The following is a 20,915-nucleotide window of genomic DNA, read 5'->3' on the forward strand; positions in this document are numbered from 1 at the left end:
CATCGCCATCTACTGTAGCTAAAGGATTTTTTATTATTATTCAAAATGCAGAAATACAGTGGAGCCGTAACTATAAAACCAAGTAGTATTTATTTTAAGACAGCACAAGCACACCAATGTTCTCAAAAAAGTTTGTTAGATTTTAAATTAAAAGAAAAAAACTTTTGGAGCTGTGTGAATTTGAGAGGTTGACTTAAAAAAAACAGCTGACTAACTTAACTAAGTTATTTAGACAAGTAGAGTTAGTTCTGAGAAAAAGTCTAGAACGTTTGCTTACAGATGGTTTGATATTTTATTGCAATGAATCTCAGACATTTTTAGTCTCTGAGTTTAAACTTGCACTTAAATGTTTGGGACCACACTGTAGATTGAAACCACAATATAGAAAAATAGTCCTAAATCGGTAAAAACTATTAAATAAAAACAAAACAAAAATTCCAAGTACATGGAAACATGTTTATATTCATTTAAGTTTTTAACTAGAACAATTTATAGTTTTAATCTGCCAAGAAATGCTGGTTAAAAACACAGAGTATTATATCACACAGCTACAAATACATTTAATAATAATAGCCTATATATCATTACAGTTTTTCTCGATTGCTAAAACACTATAACCAGGCTTTTGAAGTAAAATTTCAAAACCATAACACCATTTTTAATAAAGCACACCCATTTTGCTGAACTATAAACACTATTCCCCTGCTTTGACACATGAGTCAGATTTGGTGAACTGTTAATGCAAAACTCTACACACAAATCTCTACATTTCTCAGTGCTTGCACCATATGGTCATTTAGAAATCACTATCATTCAATATTGTTCACTCAAGTCTCCAAGGTTTGAGCTCAATTAGCACACAATTACCAAAGTGGAAAAACTAGGAGTCAAAATTTATCACACACCAATCAGAATCTTCGATGGATAGATAAAAGAGCCAAAATCAGCTTAGTTTTTCTCAGTGGTTTTGGTGCAGTTCTCAGATCAGTAATGAAATTCTCAAAACTACTTGTTCAACATCATCTAGTCACTTGTGCACATCATAAAAAGCTTCTCATTCTTTTGAACAAGTTGGAATTGCTTTGGTACATTCATGCAATTGATTATGTACATTTGTCTGTGGTTTCTTAAATCATCAGTTACTAGTTCATATAAGTCATTATGGTAAATGCAAAATGGTTGATCTAGTTGTCATAAACAGTCAAGCATATTTTCTACACGTTTCTATTAGTTAGAATGGATTTGTTTAGAGTTTTGCTAAAAAAAAGAGAGGCATAATTTCAAGAAATGTGTTTAAGCAATCGAGAAAAACGAATAAATAACACCCATACAGAACTTACGCAGTGATCCAGAAACAGTCTCTTTTTTTGCATTCTTTATTTCTGCAAGTAATATTCAGTGCTATCTTATTGGCATTTTGAGTCATTAGATAAGAAACAGGCAGATAAACAAAGTTGACACACTAGTGTCATGTACAAAGTGACCATCAAATGGCCTCCAATATCATACTGTTAATTAGACAGCGAGTCTTATCTGTAAAATACAGTGCATTTAAAAAGACAATTGCAGCAGTTAAGATAACATTCCTACATGCAAAACATGAACCCCTGTATATCCACATTACATTCCTTACATATGATTATCAAACAGCATTCCCTCATACCATACAATACAAGCATGCTTTAAAGAGTATTGAATAGGTTCAAAAAACTCCTCCATGTTCTTCTATGTGTGTTTAAATCACAGACTCATTGGTAAAGCACTGAGCAATTTTGAGATGAATTATATTGCCAATAAGGCATTAAGATATATATTTTTTAAGGAAAATTCCGAAATTAGCAGGACTTTTTAATGTGAGATGATGAATGAGATGTGAAGTCTACTTAAAATGAAGAACGTTTTGGCACAAGGGAGTGTTTTTCATTGCAATTTGTGTGTGTGTCAGATAGGCCTAATATCATGTTCTCAAAACTGATTTAAATGAAAGTAAAGAAGAAATCTGTATATCCCTATTTTTAAAAAAGTACAATATGCTTATTGTTTAGTAGTATTTTAAAATTATAATTTTGAATGAATTATAAAAAAATGGTATATGATAAGGCATTCTCAGTTATGTAAAGGTTTAGTTCGATGTCCACATCCTTCTCTACCAGTGACCAATATTATGTAAAAACCCTTAATGAATAAAATGATTTCAATAAAAAGCAGCACAAATATGGTTTATACAGCTAAAAAGCAAAATATGTCCTTGAAAGTACTATGATAATTTGGCAATTATCTATAAAAAGCATGATAATATAAATATGAACTGCCATAGATATAATGATCATCTGAAGACTTTTGGTTCTTCTCATTACCATCCAATGATGTTCATTCACTGTACAAAATCCGAAGTTACGGATTTATCAAATGTTGGCATGGTATGGGACGTTTCACAATGTGGGACGTTTCTATAGACAAACAAGTCCGCATGCAGGAGAACCAAACAAAGCCCATCCGTTCTGTCCTTTATGAGGCCCACTTGCGAAAAGCAATGTTCCTTTCTTGAAGGGAAGAAGTTTGAGTTCCAGTGAGGCTCTGTGGAGATCTAAGAGCCTTCATTTTGAATCTGAGGCTGTTCAGTGTCTGGCTGAACCTCTGCTGTCTTCTCTTTGATAGAGGAGGGACTGCTGTCGGTTTTGTTGCTGTCTGGGTTGCCATGGCTTCCTGCGCTGCCCAATCGAGTTGAAGCTACCACCGCTTTGACCGCTGCCTGTGGAAACATAAACACAGGGGTGTGCATTGTTTAGAATTTCATAACTTTATATTCAAGTACATTTTGTTGCATTGATTATTATTTGTTAATGTTTGGTTTTAATTCATGTTAAACAAACAGTTTGCCCAAAAATAGAAATTTGTTGAAAATTTACTCATCCTGATGTAGACGAGTTTGTTTCTTCATCAGAACAGATTTGGAAAACAATTTGCATTACATCACTTGCTCACCAATGGATCCTCCATAGTGAATGGGTGCCATCAGAATGAGAGCTCAAACAGCTGATAAAAACATCACAATAATCCACATGTAATCCAAATGACTCCAGTACATCAATTACAGTTTTTCTCAATTGCTAAAACACTAAAACCCATTGGCTGAACAAAGTTCTCAGTTGCCTGACCTCATTTAGCTAATTGTGCAGTCTGTTGTCAATACCTTAAAACCATTTCACAGTTTAAAACACAATTTGCAGATCTCACTTAGACTTTTCTGCAAAACTCTAAGCACATTCTCATTCTCAAAACACATTCTGCACTCTAATGCACGTGTCATCCATACTGGTAAACACAAGTGGCAACAATCAAATACAAATAGAGAACACATGTCATTTGAGCACAACCACTCAAAATGGATGTAACCTGTTTCAAATGATGTGACAACCAATATAAGCCAGTTCAGAGAGCAAACAGGTTGTTGAAGGTGGGAAGGAGAAAGTCTGAGAATGGATAGAAGAAACAATGTGAGAGGATGAGGACGAGTGCGTATGCGAGGTGGGCGAAGAAGAGGAGGAGGAGGAGGAAGAGGAGGAGGAGGAGGAGTGCAAGAAAGAGGAACAGGAGGACGAAGAGGAAGAGGAAGACAAAGAGTGGAAATATCTGATGAAATTCGAGCAACAGTTATAGACCATGTTCTTGTCCATGGACTGACAATGAGGGAAGCAGGACTTAGAGTGCAACCCAATTTGAGCCGATTTTCTACAGGGTCCTTCTCAAACAATTAACATATTGTGATAAAGTTCATTATTTTCTGTAATGTACTGATAAACATTAGACTTTCATATATTTTAGATTCATTACACACAACTGAAGTAGTTCAAGCCTTTTATTGTTTTAATATTGATGATTTTGGCATACAGCTCATGAAAACCCAAAATTCCTATCTCAAAAAATTAGCATATCATGAAAAGGTTCTCTAAACGAGCTATTAACCTAATCATCTGAATCAACTAATTAACTCTAAACACCTGCAAAAGATTCCTGAGGCTTTTAAAAACTCCCAGCCTGGTTCATTACTCAAAACCGCAATCATGGGTAAGACTGCCGACCTGACTGCTGTCCAGAAGGCCATCATTGACACCCTCAAGCAAGAGGGTAAGACACAGAAAGAAATTTCTGAACGAATAGGCTGTTCCCAGAATGCTGTATCAAGGCACCTCAGTGGGAAGTCTGTGGGAAGGAAAAAGTGTGGCAGAAAACGCAGCACAACAGCACAACGAGAAGAGGTGACCGGACCCTGAGGAAGATTGTGGAGAAGTACCGATTCCAGACCTTGGGGGACCTGCAGTGTACAGGCGTGTGCAGGAAATGGGCTACAGGTGCCGCATTCCCCAGGTCAAGCCACTTTTGAACCAGAAACAGCGGCAGAAGCGCCTGACCTGGGCTACAGAGAAGCAGCACTGGACACAAATTTTGCATGTCATTCGGAAATCAAGGTGCCAGAGTCTGGAGGAAGACTGGGGAGAGGGAAATGCCAAAATGCCTGAAGTCCAGTGTCAAGTACCCACAGTCAGTGATGGTCTGGGGTGCCATGTCAGCTGCTGGTGTTGGTCCACTGTGTTTTATCAAGGGCAGGGTCAATGCAGCTAGCTATCAGGAGATTTTGGAGCACTTCATGCTTCCATCTGCTGAAAAGCTTTATGGAGATGAAGATTTCATTTTTCAGCACGACCTGGCACCTGCTCACAGTGCCAAAACCACTGGTAAATGGTTTACTGACCATGGTATTACTGTGCTCAATTGGCCTGCCAACTCTCCTGACCTGAACCCCATAGAGAATCTGTGGGATATTGTGAAGAGAAAGTTGAGAGACGCAAGACCCAACACTCTGGATGAGCTTAAGGCCGCTATCGAAGCATCCTGGGCCTCCATAACACCTCAGCAGTGCCACAGGCTGATTGCCTCCATGCCACGCCGCATTGAAGCAGTCATTTCTGCAAAAGGATTCCCGACCAAGTATTGAGTGCATAACTGAACATAATTATTTGAAGGTTGACCTTTTTTTTTTTTTGTATTAAAAACACTTTTCTTTTATTGGTCGGATGAAATATGCTAATTTTTTGAGATAGGAATTTTGGGTTTTCATGAGCTGTATGCCAAAATCATCAATATTAAAACAATAAAAGGCTTGAACTACTTCAGTTGTGTTGTAATGAATCTAAAATATATGAAAGTCTAATGTTTATCAGTACATTACAGAAAATAATGAACTTTATCACAATATGCAAATTTTTTGAGAAGGACCTGTATGTCCACCATAGTAAGGACATTCAGATAAGAGAACAGGTACAGTATACTACTGTATTTTTGTAATAGCAAATTTACTGTACTACACTATATGCAGCTGTTTCAATAGACATTTATAAAGTTCATCACTGTATGCATAGTACTGCATGAATATTTGTTGTAACTGCACATCTACTTTTTGTAGAATTGCAAGGCTGCCACATGCAGGTGGAAGGACAGCTATATTCACTCGGGAGCAAGAAGCCGTTATAGTGGGCATGGTCCTTCAAAATAATGTAATACGACTCAGAGAAATCCAGGAACGAGTGATACAAGACAACACACACTTCCAGGGAATCGACAGTGTGAGCATTTCCTCCATCATAACAGGATGCAAATTAAACAAGTATACAGGGTACCTTTTGAGCGCAACTCACCAAGGGTGAAAAAACTGCGAGCTCAATATGTGCAAGTAAGTGTACATTCAGAGACATTTACTGTAATCCAGATTGTCTACAGTACTAACACATAAATTTCTCTTCAGTACATACAATGTATGTGAATCAGAAGTGCATACAGTAGGCCTAATTGTACTCTAGAGTATAGTACAGTCTCTGTACGACTTACAAAATTCTAAATACAATATATTGTATTTCTACACAGACAATATTTGACTTGGAATCCTTGGACAGACCTCATGACTTCATCTTTGTCGATGAAGCAGGCTTCAATCTAACAAAGAGGAGACGGAGAGGCTGAAACATGATTGGATAGCGGGCCATTGTTGAAGTCCCTGGTCAACGAGGTGGCAAAATCACAATCTGTGCTGCTATCAGCAACCATGGTGTTCTACATCACCATGTTACACTCGGGCCATATAACACCCAGCACCTTCTAAGATTTATTGCCAATCTAAGAGATATTTTATTTGAACAGCAGGATCAAGAGCTAAATGAGAATCCCATTCCCACCTATGTGATAGTGTGAGACAATGTCAGTTTCCACCGAGCTGCTCCGGTAAGGGAATGATTTAACATCAATGGGCAGTTTATGAACTTGTACCTCCCTCCATACTCACCTTTCCTGAATCTGATTGAGGAGTTTTTCTCCTCTCGGAGATGGAAAGTATATGATAGACAACCCTACACCAGAGTAAATCTGCTGCAAGCCATGGATTTAGCCTGTGGTGAAATAGGTGAGGAATCATGTCGGGGCTGGATACAGCACACAAGAGGCTTCTTCCCCCGTTGCCTCAGGAGGGACAATATTGCTTGTGATGTCGACGAAGTGCTCTGGCCTGACCCAGCCCAAAGACAAGAAGAAGCACAGTGATCGCATGTTTACTCCTTTGATTTTTGTCCCTTTTAGTATTGTATACTGTAGTACAGTGCATTGTAGGCTGTATACTGTACAATGAACAAATTTGTTAACAGTAATGTCTGCTCAATAGATTTTGACTGGTTGCAGGTTCATATCAACAAAGAACAAGAATTACAGTATCACAGAGACAAAGGACAAGTTTGTGAGATGCAGGGTACAGTACTGTAAAAATAGGGGTACAAGGAGGAGGAAGAACAAAAAAATTGCAAAGAGCAAAGCAGAGTAGTAATTTCTGATCAATTTTGAGCTACTATGATAGAACATGTTTTTGTTCATCAAAAGACAATGACGGAAAAATATTAAATTTGTTTTGAGATTAAAAATGTACTTCTCCCAGAGAACTATATGTTTTGAACAATGTGTTTTCTATTTTTTGGTGTATTGTTTACTTACTGCTTGATAGTGTATATCATTTTGATCACTTTGTTTCTGATTTGAGAGCAGTGCTTGATTTTAAACACAGGTAAAACTGTTTTGAGGCGAACGTTTCATTTTGCGAGAGGAGTCAGAGGTTTTGTAAATAGTGTTTAGGTTAGGTTTTGTGTTTAATGGTTTCAGAAAATGGAGCAGAAAAAGAGCTGTGTGTTTGTGAGAAATAAATCCATTATTTAACTTTAAAGCATTGTTTCTGGCAAACATGTGACTCCATAATCCATAATAATGTTTCCTCCAGTAAAAAAGTCAATGCCCTGTTGTCCTTTCACATCAAAATCCACCAACATATTTGTTTAAAACTGTTCTGGACAGTTGTTGCTTGTAAACAGTGCTTGATCTGTGTATATTTCTCAGCTTTTCATTTTCACAGGACATTAATTGATGGACTAGAGTCATGTGGATTATGCATGATGTTTTTGTCTCATTCTGAGGGCACCCATTCACTGCAGAGTATCCACTGGTGAGTAAGTTATATAATGCTTCATTTTTCAAAATCTGTTCCGCTGAAGAAAGAAACTCAAATCCATCTTGGATGGTAATTTTCATTTTGCAATGCACTACAGTAATGATTGAGAGATGTACAAAAATCATATTTGATACTCACATTTTAAAGCTGCAGTCCGTAACTTTTGGCGCTCTAGCGGTTAATAAACAGAACTGCATGCATGTTGTGGAAGAACATTGTAGCCGGAGCTACTTCTCTCTGTTTATGTCTATGACGAATCACGTGGGTACCGGGCTACTCCGCAGCGGTACCTACCTGAACCAGTCTAAAATAGTCCGAATATAAACACTTATAATAGTGTACCGTAGTGATTCAGGACAAGCCAAAAACACGGTTTGGAAAATGGATTCATGGTGTACTTGTTTACTACATAAATGTGGTAAATTTTGAACACAAAATTAACATGAATAAAAAAAATAATAATAATAATGTATGAATAATCAAAAAATCTTAAGTGTTCATCTTAAAATATTACTAACAAAATAAAATGTCTTCTGACATTTACTTAATAAAATTCTGTAATGATTTCACAACAAAATACACATGTACATGTGTAGGGCCAGAGTAACACACAGGGCTACCGGGAACATGCTCAGGGCACTAGACCAGAGGGGGCACTAGACCCAATCATGTTAAAAATTTAGAGGCCTTCAGAAATTTGAGTATCAAATATAATACAGTAGGCTTTGAGGGGTAAAACCTTGATGAAAATATGTCATTTAGCCAAAAACCTCAAACCTTGAGTTTTCTTCGAGCATTGAACTCCAGGAGTTTCTTCTGAGCTGTGTCCATATGAGTGAAGTTAACAGCCTTTCCAGTCACCCAGGGGTGCTGCAGTGCCTGCTGTGTCGTCAGCCGTTTCTTTGGATCCTGGACAATCAGTTTCTTCACCTGTGAAGCCAAAAAAGATGAGTAACACTTTCAGCTTACAAATATAGATTTGAAACCCAACATCATCATTACTGAACGAGCAAAATCAGAGATGTTTCTGATTGGCAAAATGTTCTTATCGGCTAAATAAGGCCTGTTTTGGTGATTACAATTGATCAGTGCTAAAAACAGGGTGGGTTTTCTCACTATTAAAATATTGTATCTTTATTTGCATCAATGGATCCATGAAGAATCTTTAACATCCATGGAACCTTCCCATTACCAAAAAACCTGTTTGCTGAAAGTTTCTTTGTGGAACCCTAAATTCTTAAAAATGCAACATTTAAGTCTAATATAGCAATATTCTATTTGTAAGTGATTTTACTAAGGGGTGTTGTTAGGAACAACATGTAGCAGAAGTGATATATATGTATGTGTGTGTGTGTGTGTGTGTGTGTGTGTGTGTGTCTAAATAATTCTCCCACAAAGTTATTTAGTTCATTAGCATAACTGTAGGCAGTTTACTGTTGCCAAGCAATGCAGAGCTTGGTGTACTGAAATAGGATTGAACTGATGTGCTCTCACAGGTGAGTGTTTTTCATACAGTGGCAAACGCAGATCCTCTAATTAGAACTTAACATTTGAACTATTTCAAAGTATAAAATATAATATACAGCAGATATGAAAATGACTTAAAAGACATCAAAAAGTTCTTCTCTGTGTGTGTGTTCTGGTAAATATTATTTATGAGGATGTACATATATAGCGTCATGGTTACTACAACGTCAACATGATGAGGACACTTCCTGTTTTTTGTCCTGCTTTTTTGAAAATCTAAAAATGCTGAACTTTTTGTGTAAGGGGTAGATTTAGGGGTAGGGTAACTGTAAGGGGATAGAAAATACAGTTTGTACAGTATAAAAACCATGATGCCAATAGAGAGTCCCCATAAACCACATATGTGCGTGTGTGTGTGTGTGTGTGTGTGTGTGTGTGAGTGAGTGATGATTTTATGCTTAGGGATTTCATGAGGGTTATTAGTGAATTTATGTATATTGAGATTTACTCACAAGGTCCTTGGCATTGAGAGACACATTGTCCCACCAGGGGGAGACAAATTCATATTCACAGTTCAGGATGCGTTTAAACATGTACTGGTCTCCTCTGTCATCAAAAAAGGGCTCAAAACCACATAACCTGTACAGAGGATGAAAACAAAAAACAGTGCTAGTTTTAACATCAGCTTCACCCCTAACAAAGTGACACTGAACTACAATTTTAAAGAATTGTATTCTATTTTAATATATTTTAAAATGTAATTTATTCCTGTGATAGCAAAGCTGAATTTTTAGCACCCATTACTTCAGTTTTTAGTGTCACATAATCCTTCAGATATCATTCTAATATGCTGATTATTATCATCTAATATTATTATCTATTGTTTGAAAATGCTCAGTTTTTCAGTGAATAAATCTAAATTCCAGTCAGTTTCTTACAAATGGATGAAATGGGTTTAAAACATTTACTGATTTTTTAAAAAGAGTTTTAGTTTTGTTTTCTGTCAAACTTTCTTAGACTTTATGCTTTTGTAAAAGAAACTACATCCAATTCCTGGAATTACACCTAGAAGTTCAAAGCGTGCTTCAAGCATTTCACCAGTGAGGCTGATCTGAGACAAAACCAGCGTTTCGCGATTGATACAACAGAGAGATTGAATGACTAAGCACAGCATTCTTGTGAAAGAATAACTTTAGACAAGTATGTCGTGTCACTCACAAAATGTACGTGATAACTCCCACAGACCACATGTCAACCTCAGGGCCATAGGCACATCCCCGCAAAATCTCAGGAGCTGAGAGAGAGAAAGACAGAACATCAGAAGAAAAGAATAAAGGGGGAGGCGACGCTCTGCTGCACTAATGCAGTAAAAAGACTACATCTTCTCTGTAATTCTCTTTGTGCAACTGATGGCCACAGATGGTGCTCTGTTAAAAAAAAAATCCTCTTTAATAAACTCACCACAATAGCCTGGAGTCCCACACACAGTCTTCATTGTTACCTGATCGTCTACAATTTTCGACAAACCAAAATCCGCTGTAAAGATAAATCACACCAAAGAAAAACAGTTTTACATTTTCTGAAATGGCTCTTGCAAAAGCAAACCTTGCTAAGACATAGCAGAGCATCGCTAAGCAGCTGATGGGGTGTTCTGGGTGGTTGCCATGTGTTCGCTCAAGTCTCTATGATATTCTGGTCCCCAGATACGGCTCTAGTCCCTTCTTTGGTGGAAGTCTGTGAGGTGAATCTCATGACATGTGGAGAGCAGTTCATATTTTACAGAAAAAAAAAATAAATAAATAAAAAATTGCTAAGATAAAATTAACCATTAAAAATTTGTGCATTGCAACGTAACTGTAATGATAATTATGCATACCCCAATTCTCATGAACACACACACAGATATATATATACATGCATACATACACACTGTAATACCTTTACAATAAACACTAATACAAGAGCCTTTTTATTTTAACAATTTTATTATTTATTTTTTATTGTTGTTAATATAATATATAATCAAAATACATATTTACCTACAATATGGGTCAGTAAGAATCTTGGGTCAGTAAGAATACATATACATACAGTCATGGTCAGAATTATTGGCAAAGTAGGTATAATATGATCAAAGAAGGCTGTGAAAATGAAGCTGCATTGTTCATTCCTTTTGATATTTTATTTAAAAAATTCACAAAAATCTAACCTTTCATTGGAGAATAAGAATTTAAAATGGGGGGGGGGGGGGTATCATTATGAAATAATTTTTTTTCTCTAATACCCATTGGCCACAATTAACGGCACCCTTTTATTCAATACTTTTTGAAACCTCCATTTGCCAGTTTAACAACTCTTATTTTATATAATGCCTGATGAGGTTAGAGAACACCTGACAAGAGATCAGAGACCATTCCTTCATCCAGAATCTCTCCAGACCCTTCAGATTCATAGCTCTATGTTGGCGCTTCTTCTCTTCAGTTCACCCCACTCATTTTCTATAGGGTTCAGTTCAGAGAACTGGAATGGCCAGCACAAGAAGCTTGGTTTTGTGCTCAGTGACCCATTTTTGTGTTGTTTTTGAGGTTTGTGTTTGGATTATTGTACGGCTGGAAGATCCAAACATGGCCCATTATAAGATTTCTAACAGAGTCAGTCACTTATTGATTTTTTATCTGTTGGTATTTGATAGAATCCATGATGCCATGTGTCTAAACAAGATGTCCAGGACCCCCAGCAGAAATATAGGCCCACAACATCAAAAATACAGCAGTATATTTCATTGTACACATGGGGTACTTTTTATCCCTGTGTTCACCAAACCCATCTTGAAAAGAAGCTGCTAAAAAGCTCATTTTTTTTATTTCACCTGACCATAGAAGCCAGTCCCATTTGAAGTTCCAGTTATGTCTGATAACTGAATATGCTGGAGTTTGTTTTTGGATAAGCTAGGAGAATTTTTCTTGAAACCCTCCCAAACAACATGTGGTGATGAAGGTGCTGTTTGTCCATTTTTTTTAAGGTTTTTAAGACTCAACCATTTTCTGCAATTCTCCAGCTGTGGTCCTTGGAGAGTCTTTAGCCACTCAAACTCTCCTTCTTCCAGGCAGTTTTGTAACATTTTATGTTGATTGGAAATTCTTAATTATTGCCCTGGTGGTGGAAATGGGAATTTTCACCGCTCAAGCTCTGCTTAAAGCCACTTCACTAATTTGTGAAGCTCAATTATCTTTTGCTGTACATCAGAAATATATTCTTTGGTTTTTCTAATTGTGATGGATGATTAAGGGAATTTGGGCTTTGTTTTCTCTGCTATTTATATTTCTGTATATATATAATTGTGTCCAACGTGTATTTGAGAAAAACATTTATTTCAGAATGAGATTTTCCCCCATTTTCAGTTGTTTTAGTTCAATGAAAGGTTAGATTTTTGTGATTTAAAAAAAAAATAACGACCTAGACATGTTTTTGACATTAAATCTCATTCTGATGTTTAATACTTCATATTAGGAGTTTCAAATCCATACTCCATGAACAAGCACCAATAATCTCAGAGATTATCCTTCCTTTAAAATTGAAAGTAAATGATCCTCTATCTACAACAGGATCATGTTGCTTGTTTGCAAGTTAATTCACAAACAAGAGAAGTTTAGCTGCTGTTCCCCTATCAGGTGAATGAAAAGCCTTACCTATTTTGAGCGGAGCATCTGGCGCTGAGGTGGCGTACAGCAGGTTCTCAGGTTTCAGGTCTCTGTGCACTATACCATTCTCATGCAGATACTGCAAACAGACATGTAGACACAGGGGGTTGCCTCTTATTAATCGGAGGTGTGTGACTGCACAATATAGCAACACTAATTAACATGTGTTGCTTTCATCATAATGTGTGTAATAATATTTACAGTTTTCAACTTCATATGGAAATCTCCTCTGTGGTTGGTAAACAGATTAATCTGGGCCTAATAATGAGCAAAATTAAAGTTAGGACCAAACTGCACTAATATATTTCATAGGCCAATTTCGTTTTACAATGATTACAAGGCAGCACTGCATTGATATTACTCAAACATTATTATTATATCTTTAATGTGTTTATTGTATTGTTTAATTTATTTATCCTGTTTTTGATGTATTTATTTTATTGTTGATTGTAAAGATCTTTGAGCTCGAGATTTTATATATATATATATATATATATATATATATATGGTACAGAATACAAATCCTCTAAAATTGTACAATTAGATTTACTGATGACTATGCAGAAAAACACTTACAGCTTACTTATCTCACTTAATACTTCACTTTACTTAATACTTATGAGTGGCTCATTAATTTCATTAATGTAGAACCTGAGAGCCAAAACCTGAACATTTCCTCAATCTTAAGTAATGTATTTTTAATTTATTTTATTTTATCTGCCTTGCAAGCACTGTTATTTACGTCAGAAACAAAAAACAATAATCTCTTATCAGACAGAAAAAAATGCTTTGTTACTGCTTAAAAGGATAGTAATTTAGTTGTTTTGGTGAACTATCCCTTTCAGCATTGTTTGAGAATATTTCCACAAATCATTTGGCATAATTATTGTGGGTGATTGTCAAAGTCTTGCTGCAGTTACTTAAGGATTCTCAGTGTTTTTTAGCACTATTAAACTCCTAGAGATTTCTGGATTGTTGTTATGTGTGTGAGGTCATTTCATATGCATAAAACAAATGGACCAGTTACACCGAAGTGTTAGGACTTTGTTCAGATCGCTATTCCTCAGTATGAGCAATGCTAAAAGTGACGCTTGCCTTAGCAAACACCACTAATTAGACCATCGTCCACTGTTCACAACAGATCTGTGTTTATAATCAGCCCGGCGCACTTGCCAGTGCCTTGGTGAGTGTTACCACGGAAACTCATTAAACAGAGTAGCACGGGCCATGAGTCTGCCTGGTTACAGAGAAACAGCACGTGGTCACCATCTAACATGTGCTACAGAGGGAACTGATGAACGTGATAGTGAACCAACATGAGGAAGATGTGAGGAAGGTTTTAATACATATATTAGCCTGTTCGGTTTGCTAAAGCAAGTATCACCATTACTATTGGACATACTTAATTGTTAAAGCAATTTTGACTTGGCTAGTAAGCAAACTCCTTGTAACTATGCAGAACAAGCAAGCAGCTGTATAGCTATATATGTTATAAAGTACAACAGTCTGATTCCAGAAGAAAAATCCCATTCATTTTCCTCATAGTGAAATATAAATTACTATGAGCTATGAGGTTGTAAATATACACTATATGCTTTTGTTAAAGCCATCAGCCAACAATATTTCAACTTAGTTTGCTGTTTAACAGCTGAAAGACTACATTACCCATGATTCTGCAGAGATTCTCCACCAATCAGAGAACAGAAACAAACAAATCACCCCTTCAGCTTCTACCCACTCTCCTGAAGCAGTACAAATAAAGGTGAGTCCGAAAATTCAAACAATAAATTATTTTTTGATGCTCTTTGATGTGCTGTGACAGATCGCTGTAGGTGCCTCAGTTCAAATGGCAGCACAGAACGTGAGTAAACGCGATCATCCCTTCCTCTTTACTACTAGTTATAACATGAAATAAACATGAATGAACATCTCATGTCTCATGTGTTACGGGACGCCGTGAAAAGCACCGTGGAAAGACGAGTCTGGGTCCAAGTGCAGGTAAGGCTCTTTAATCAAAACAAAAAGGCCAACACGGCACAAAACAAAACAGAAAAAGGACTGGGATACAAAAACGGCAATGAGGTGCGTGTATCCCAGCCCAGAGCAAACACTAGCAACAAACAGTCCATGAAATAACAATAACAATTAATCTAACCAGACAGAGTAGTAGGAGCGTGGTGCATAAATAGTCCATGGAAATTGGGAAAAGCTGTGGGTGTAATGAGTGCGACAGGTGTGTGTGATGTGACAGGTGTATGTATTTACATGATGAGTCCGGGAGGAAGGGAGATGGTGACCTCTGGTGGCGACAGGGAGAAGCGCAGGGCCCGGACTTGTGACATCATGTAATCTCTCAATCAGTGTTTCAAGGTATATATTTACCTTAGGCAAGTCATTATTTGTGTCCACAGCCTGTTTGTTCGGTAGAGAAATTACGTCTAGAGAAGAGCATTTCGCTAAATATTAGTTTATGTATTTGTTATATTTTAATTAACCTGTTAGTGATGTCTAATTTTTTTTATGTATGTTTAAAGTCATGAAAACAAGCTATGACAGCCACTGTGTAAATTATTATATTTCAACAACGAATATAAATTTTATAGCCTAATTAGATTTAATGTAAATTGCCTTATGTGCAATTTATGTTTGCATACCTTTTTTTTTTCCATTTAAGTGTTAATTATTATTCTGCTCCCCTTCATTAAAGATAAGTACACAGTCTTGAAACTTTGGCTTCTTGTTCAGTCTGGTTCATTCTTGCTTCTTGTTTCTTTCCATAAAAAGTAACTAAGTAACACAAATTAGTTAATTTTCTTATGGAGTAGTTACTTTTTTATGGAGTAACGCAATATTGTGATGCATTACTTTTAAAAGTAACTTTCCCCAACACTGCCAGAACATTCAAGCAACTACATAGCAACACCTTGTCACATTTTTTGCAACATTGTTGCAGCTAATATTACACTCTTTTTTGGGGGTTTGAAAATCTAATTTGTTTATCATAATTTGGAGTATTTACTTTGCAATTAAGCATGCTTAGCTAAAGCTTCCAAAAGGCCTATTATAGTCTCACACCACATCTGTCATCTCTAAATATGGATTGTCAGGTTCAAATACTCTTCCATATATAATTCACATGGGAAAGATCCAACTTTATACTGACAAATACTTCTCTCAACTGTCAAACTAGTATGCACGACTGCCCATATAAAGGCATAGTCACCACAGTCCCCAGTGTAAAAGCATTCCAACTGGTTTGTTTGCAATAGAGCCGCAGAATGATTCCTCAGAGGAGGAGCAGTACAGTGTGCCAGCTTCCCAACACCAATTATTATGGTGACATGAAGGAGTGTTATCTTTTCCTGGGGTCCGAAGGGAATACTTCTATCCTGTTCAAAACTCAGTGGAGCTGACACACATAAAGTACATCATCTCTCTCCTTCTCTTCCTCCTCTCATCTGACAAGAGCAGGAGGTCTGTAGCTCGCCACTGCTGCCATCTGTGTCCCCACGCCATGAAGATTATTTTAGCAACTAGCCTCGTTATGTAGGTCCACACAGTTAAAGGTGAAGTGTATAATTTATGTGCCACTAGTGGCTCCAAATGGAATTGCAAAATTAATGATTTTCAAAGTTTACGCTTCTGGCTTTGTAAAGCCTATTTCACATTGCACTGACAGGCGCAGACCAATGGCTACAGAAAAGTTTGGCAGGTTTCGTCGGAACAATGTGTTACCCCTGTTGCCGCCTGTTAGCATTAGTCATCTCTTGTTTTCACAGACTGAGCAATTGGGAGTTTGTCAGGTTGTAGAATGTGTGAGAAATGAGGTACTGTAATCTGGTGAATGTTGGTGTTGGTTGGCGTCTGTCGGTGAAGTGTGAATTAGCCTTAACTTGTTTCAAATAACAGTTTTGCCCAAGATAATTGTCTTATTTCTGTGTAAATCTCGTAAATGTTTTGTGTAGGATGGTTGCTTTCTAGACACAACGGCTGGTCAGGATGCATAAAAACTACTGTAATGTTTTGATAGTGCCACAGTGTTTGCACTTTTCAGGGGAACCTAAAATGGCTTACAGCTGATTCTTAATGCTATGAATCTTTCATTCATAGAACACAAAAAGAGACATATAGCAAAAGGTGGCCTTAACTACTATGTACTTAAATTGAAATTAATCATTTGATACAATGCACTTATTGTGTACATACATGTTTTTACATTGTACGTACATATCTGTAATTAATTTCTGTAATTACATTTATAATTACACTGTTGACCCATCCCTTACACCTTAACCCACCCTTAAACCTACGTATCCCACCAAACCTGTCTCTAACCTTACCCATATCCCACCACAATAGCAGCAAGTGTTTTGAAATACAATATGACCACAATAAGTACATTGTACTTATTTTTTGATGTAAGTACATAGTAGTTAAGGCCACCTAATATAAAGTGTGACCGGATAAAGTATTAAGGACATTGTTGTGAGTGACATGAGGGTGAGTAAATGATCTTAGAACTTCCATTTTATGGTGGATTATCCCTTTAGGACAGGGGTTTTCAATAGAGGTTGAAAAAATGGATATGAATATTAAAAGGTAAGATCAGGGCCCGTATTCATGAAAAATTTTAGTGCTAAGAGTTGCTCCTAGTAACAAAATTCTAAGAAAATTCTTAGAAATGTGGGTGTTTCCTCTTAAAATTAAAGAAAAGATCCTAGTAAAGAAAAAAGTAATTCAGAAAGCATCTTAACCCTTAAAAGAGGTCTTAAGGTCCAAAATTGTTAGGAGTACGGACGAGGACTTTTAAGGGGCTTGAGAGTTTCTTTAGCAGTAGAGAAAATGGACAAAACATGAAGAGGGAGAAGAAATGCGTTGCACACAATGCATGACAGTGAGTTAATAAGACGCTACACATTAGATCGTGCAGGGATCATGTTTGTGACCGATCTTATTAGAGACACGCTAACAACTCTGACACCGCGCTGAAATGCCATAGCACCAGAAATGGACGTAATCACCACATTAACATATTTGGCAACTGGAAAAATGCAACTATGCAGCAGTGATGATTTGGGTCTGTTACAGCACTTATTAGGCTATGTCTCTGTTCATTTCCTATAAAATAATGGTAAGTATGACAGCATGGTAAATAAAAAATAAAGAACATATATAAATATATAATGTGTGTGTGTGTGAGAAAGAGAGAGAGAGAGAGAGAGAGCGAGAATGGTAAAACAGGAAAAATTATTCCTGTAATTTCAAAGTGAAGGCTTATAATATACCCTACTCTTAAAAGCGCTCTTTTATTTCCTTCTTGACAACCAACCAATCACAGTCTTCAAAAGAATGTGACATAGCTAGCACCAGGGTCAGCCCCGCCTCCTCACTAAGATAAAAGTTTTTGTCTTTTCCTCAGATTGGTCCTGAATCACTTTTAAGCTAAGACTCTTAGACATTTTTAAGATAAATTAGGAGCTCTCTAAAAGGATTCTTAGAATCTTTAGGAATACGGGCCCGGATGTTTTATCAATTATGAATCATTCAATTATGAATAATTTATTGCTATTGTGTGAATAATATGTAATCATGTAATCATTCAAAAAGTAAACTGTAACTGTAGTAGCTGTTAAAAAAAGTAACTGTAGTCTGATTATGAGTATTTTAAAATGTAATTTAATGACAAGTACATTTTTGGAATCTGATTTCATAATCCAGATTACATGTAATCAGTTCTACCCAGCTCTGTCTATACATAAAGTGTGTGCTGCCTACAGTGATTTTAAGTAGTAAGTGAAACAGTGTGCAATATTCCACAACAACCATTTCAAACAGCATTACTGTATGTTACATGCTGGCTCACGACAAGGTAGTATCAACTTAGTGGCATCAACTAGTTTTAAACCTCAGCAGCAAAGATTCTCAATTCCAGCAATAAAAAATACATCACCTTTGAGAGCTCCAGACTTCGAAAGGAAAACTGCAAAGATATTGCAAAGTACCAAGCCATTGAGGACGTCCCAGCCAATCAGACTGGCAGAAATCTACAAAACACAGATCCAGACGGATGCTACACACCCAGCTGGCTTTGATGTGACAGACACACAGATTCTGCTGTTGTGCTGGAAAACTGTGAAACTCTTGACACAATAACATGGTTAAAAACGCTCCCTGAAAAGGTGGGCCACTTCAAAAGGGACTCGCAGCGTTCACGTTTCCGTTCCTCTGCTCTGTTTTATGCCCCGGTGGGAGCTGGAGAGTTGGCGTTCTCTTATTGCAGCCCACCAGCTGAATCCAGCCCATGAGAAATTTGCCCACTTTCTTGCTATCTCCTTGGCAACCACCATCTTTGATGAAGTGAGAGCCAGTGTGATGTAGAACACACTTTAAACGAAAATGCTTTTCAAATGGATTCACACAGATGAAGAACAGGCCTACTTTCTAATTCAGGCAGCTATCACTAAGGCACATGGATTCAAGACAGATATAAACAGAAACTGTATGCACAAGATATACAGTAGATGATAAAAATAAGGCTCATTATCCATGAACTAATGAACAAAACACAAGGAAGGGAGGGAAGGAGAAAGGGAGAGCGGGAGGGAAAGGGATGTAGCAGAATTGCTTGCCCATTCCAGCAGAAAAAAAGCAATAAATGGTCTCCTGTGGTCTTCATATGCAATCTAGATCCACTTATGATGACTTCATACTGGAAACAGGACTCTCTTAATGTCTTAATAATAATAATGCTTTCACTGATTATCTAATATGGGCATTTCAAAAGTCTGATAATGCGTTCTCCCAAGACTTCATGATTCTGGTCTCTAGGTATGACTGTGGTCTCTTAAGGTCTGTTCACACTTGAAATAGTTAACCCATGGTTTTTCTGAACCCCAGGTAAATTAAATCCTAGCTTATCTTGCTTCACGGTTCACACTGCTCATAACAAATTAACAAAAAATCTTGGGTATTCATTAACTGACGTTTCACACTGTACTCTGTTCCGAAACACTGGGTTAATATTCTTATTTGCATGTTTACGGTGTCAGTGTCATTGACTGGATGAATTCAGCATGTGATTTGTTTACATTGCGAATCCTCGGGTTACTCCCAACAGTAAAGTTTTCTCTATACTTCTTGGTGGACTATAAAGGTAAGAATACAACAGTCTCTACTTCACCCTAATTCAGTGCTTCCCAAACCTCTCCTGCAAGCACCCCTGCCCTGCACCTTTTGTATGTCTCCCTCATCTAACACACCTGATTCCACTCATCAGCTCGTTAGTAGAGACTGCAAGAACTAAATTGGGTGCGTCTGATTAGGGAGACATACAAAATGTGCAGGGCAAGGGGTCCCCCAGGACAGGTTTGGGAAGCACTGCCCTAATTCATTCGACATTTTCCCTCTCAAACACTGAAATTGCCGTTTATACAACATGCAGTGTTTCCTTAACTGTCCAAACATGAGGACTATATGAGGAGAATATGAGGACTCTGGTGAATAAATCAGAGCAGGGTTTTAAAACCTCTGGGTAAAAGGTGGTGCTAACTCCGCTTCTAAATTACAAGTGTGAAATATATCTTTACCTGGGGTTTAAAGCAGGGTTTAGAACAACAATAACCCAGGGTTAAGAGCGATGTGAAAAGCCTGTTTTATGATCAGCCAGAAGAAAAGTGTATGTTTGATTATCTATGGATAAATTTGTGGTTATGCTTAACCAACATTTCTGTGTGGTTATGTGTTACCAAATTTAGTTATTAGAGTTATTTTAGCAATATTTTGAATGAGCTTTTATATTTATATTTTAATTTCAATTTAAGGTCACACTTTATTTTAAGGTCCAATTCTCGCTATTAACAACACATTATCTATGATTTTGCCTCAGTAAAATCCGAATTTGCTACTTATTAATAGTTAGTAAGGTAGTTAAGTTTAGGTATTGGGTTAGATCAGGCATCCTCAAATCTAGCCCACTCCTGCAGAGTTTAGCTCTAACCCTAATCAAACACACCTGAGCATGCTAATCAGTGTCTTCAAGATCATTAGAAAATCACAGGTGTGTGAGTTTGATCAGGGTTGGAGCTAAACTCTGCAGCAGATTGGCCCTCCAGGGAAAGATTTGAGGAAGCAATAATAAAAAGCCAATATGTTGATAATAAGCATGCTAATAAGCAACTAGTTAGTAGTGAGAATTGGTCCCAATATTA

At 37.1% G+C, this 20,915-nt stretch overlaps 1 protein-coding gene and 1 long non-coding RNA gene across 3 annotated transcripts in view; one reads left to right on the forward strand and one right to left on the reverse strand.

Moving 5' to 3' along the window:
- LOC306870868 overlaps positions 1 to 20,915 on the forward strand; it is a 1,223,475-nt gene that overhangs the window by 913,863 nt on the left and 288,697 nt on the right. The gene's annotated exons all lie outside the window — the stretch shown is intronic.
- The window catches only part of LOC306870864 (calcium/calmodulin-dependent protein kinase type IV-like), a 56,227-nt gene continuing 36,681 nt past the window's right edge, over positions 1,370 to 20,915 (reverse strand). Inside the window, exons 7-12 of the mRNA XM_079418336.1 lie at positions 12,697 to 12,787; positions 10,469 to 10,543; positions 10,226 to 10,301; positions 9,520 to 9,646; positions 8,318 to 8,470; positions 1,370 to 2,752 (exon numbers count right to left, since the gene is read on the reverse strand). Coding sequence (XP_079274462.1) covers positions 2,588 to 2,752; positions 8,318 to 8,470; positions 9,520 to 9,646; positions 10,226 to 10,301; positions 10,469 to 10,543; positions 12,697 to 12,787 — 687 coding nt within the window. The 3' untranslated portion in view covers positions 1,370 to 2,587. The remainder of the gene's footprint in view (positions 2,753 to 8,317; positions 8,471 to 9,519; positions 9,647 to 10,225; positions 10,302 to 10,468; positions 10,544 to 12,696; positions 12,788 to 20,915) is intronic.

This window comes from Barbus barbus (genome assembly GCF_936440315.1).
Source record: "Barbus barbus genome assembly, chromosome: 6".
Taxonomy (NCBI): domain Eukaryota; kingdom Metazoa; phylum Chordata; class Actinopteri; order Cypriniformes; family Cyprinidae; genus Barbus; species Barbus barbus.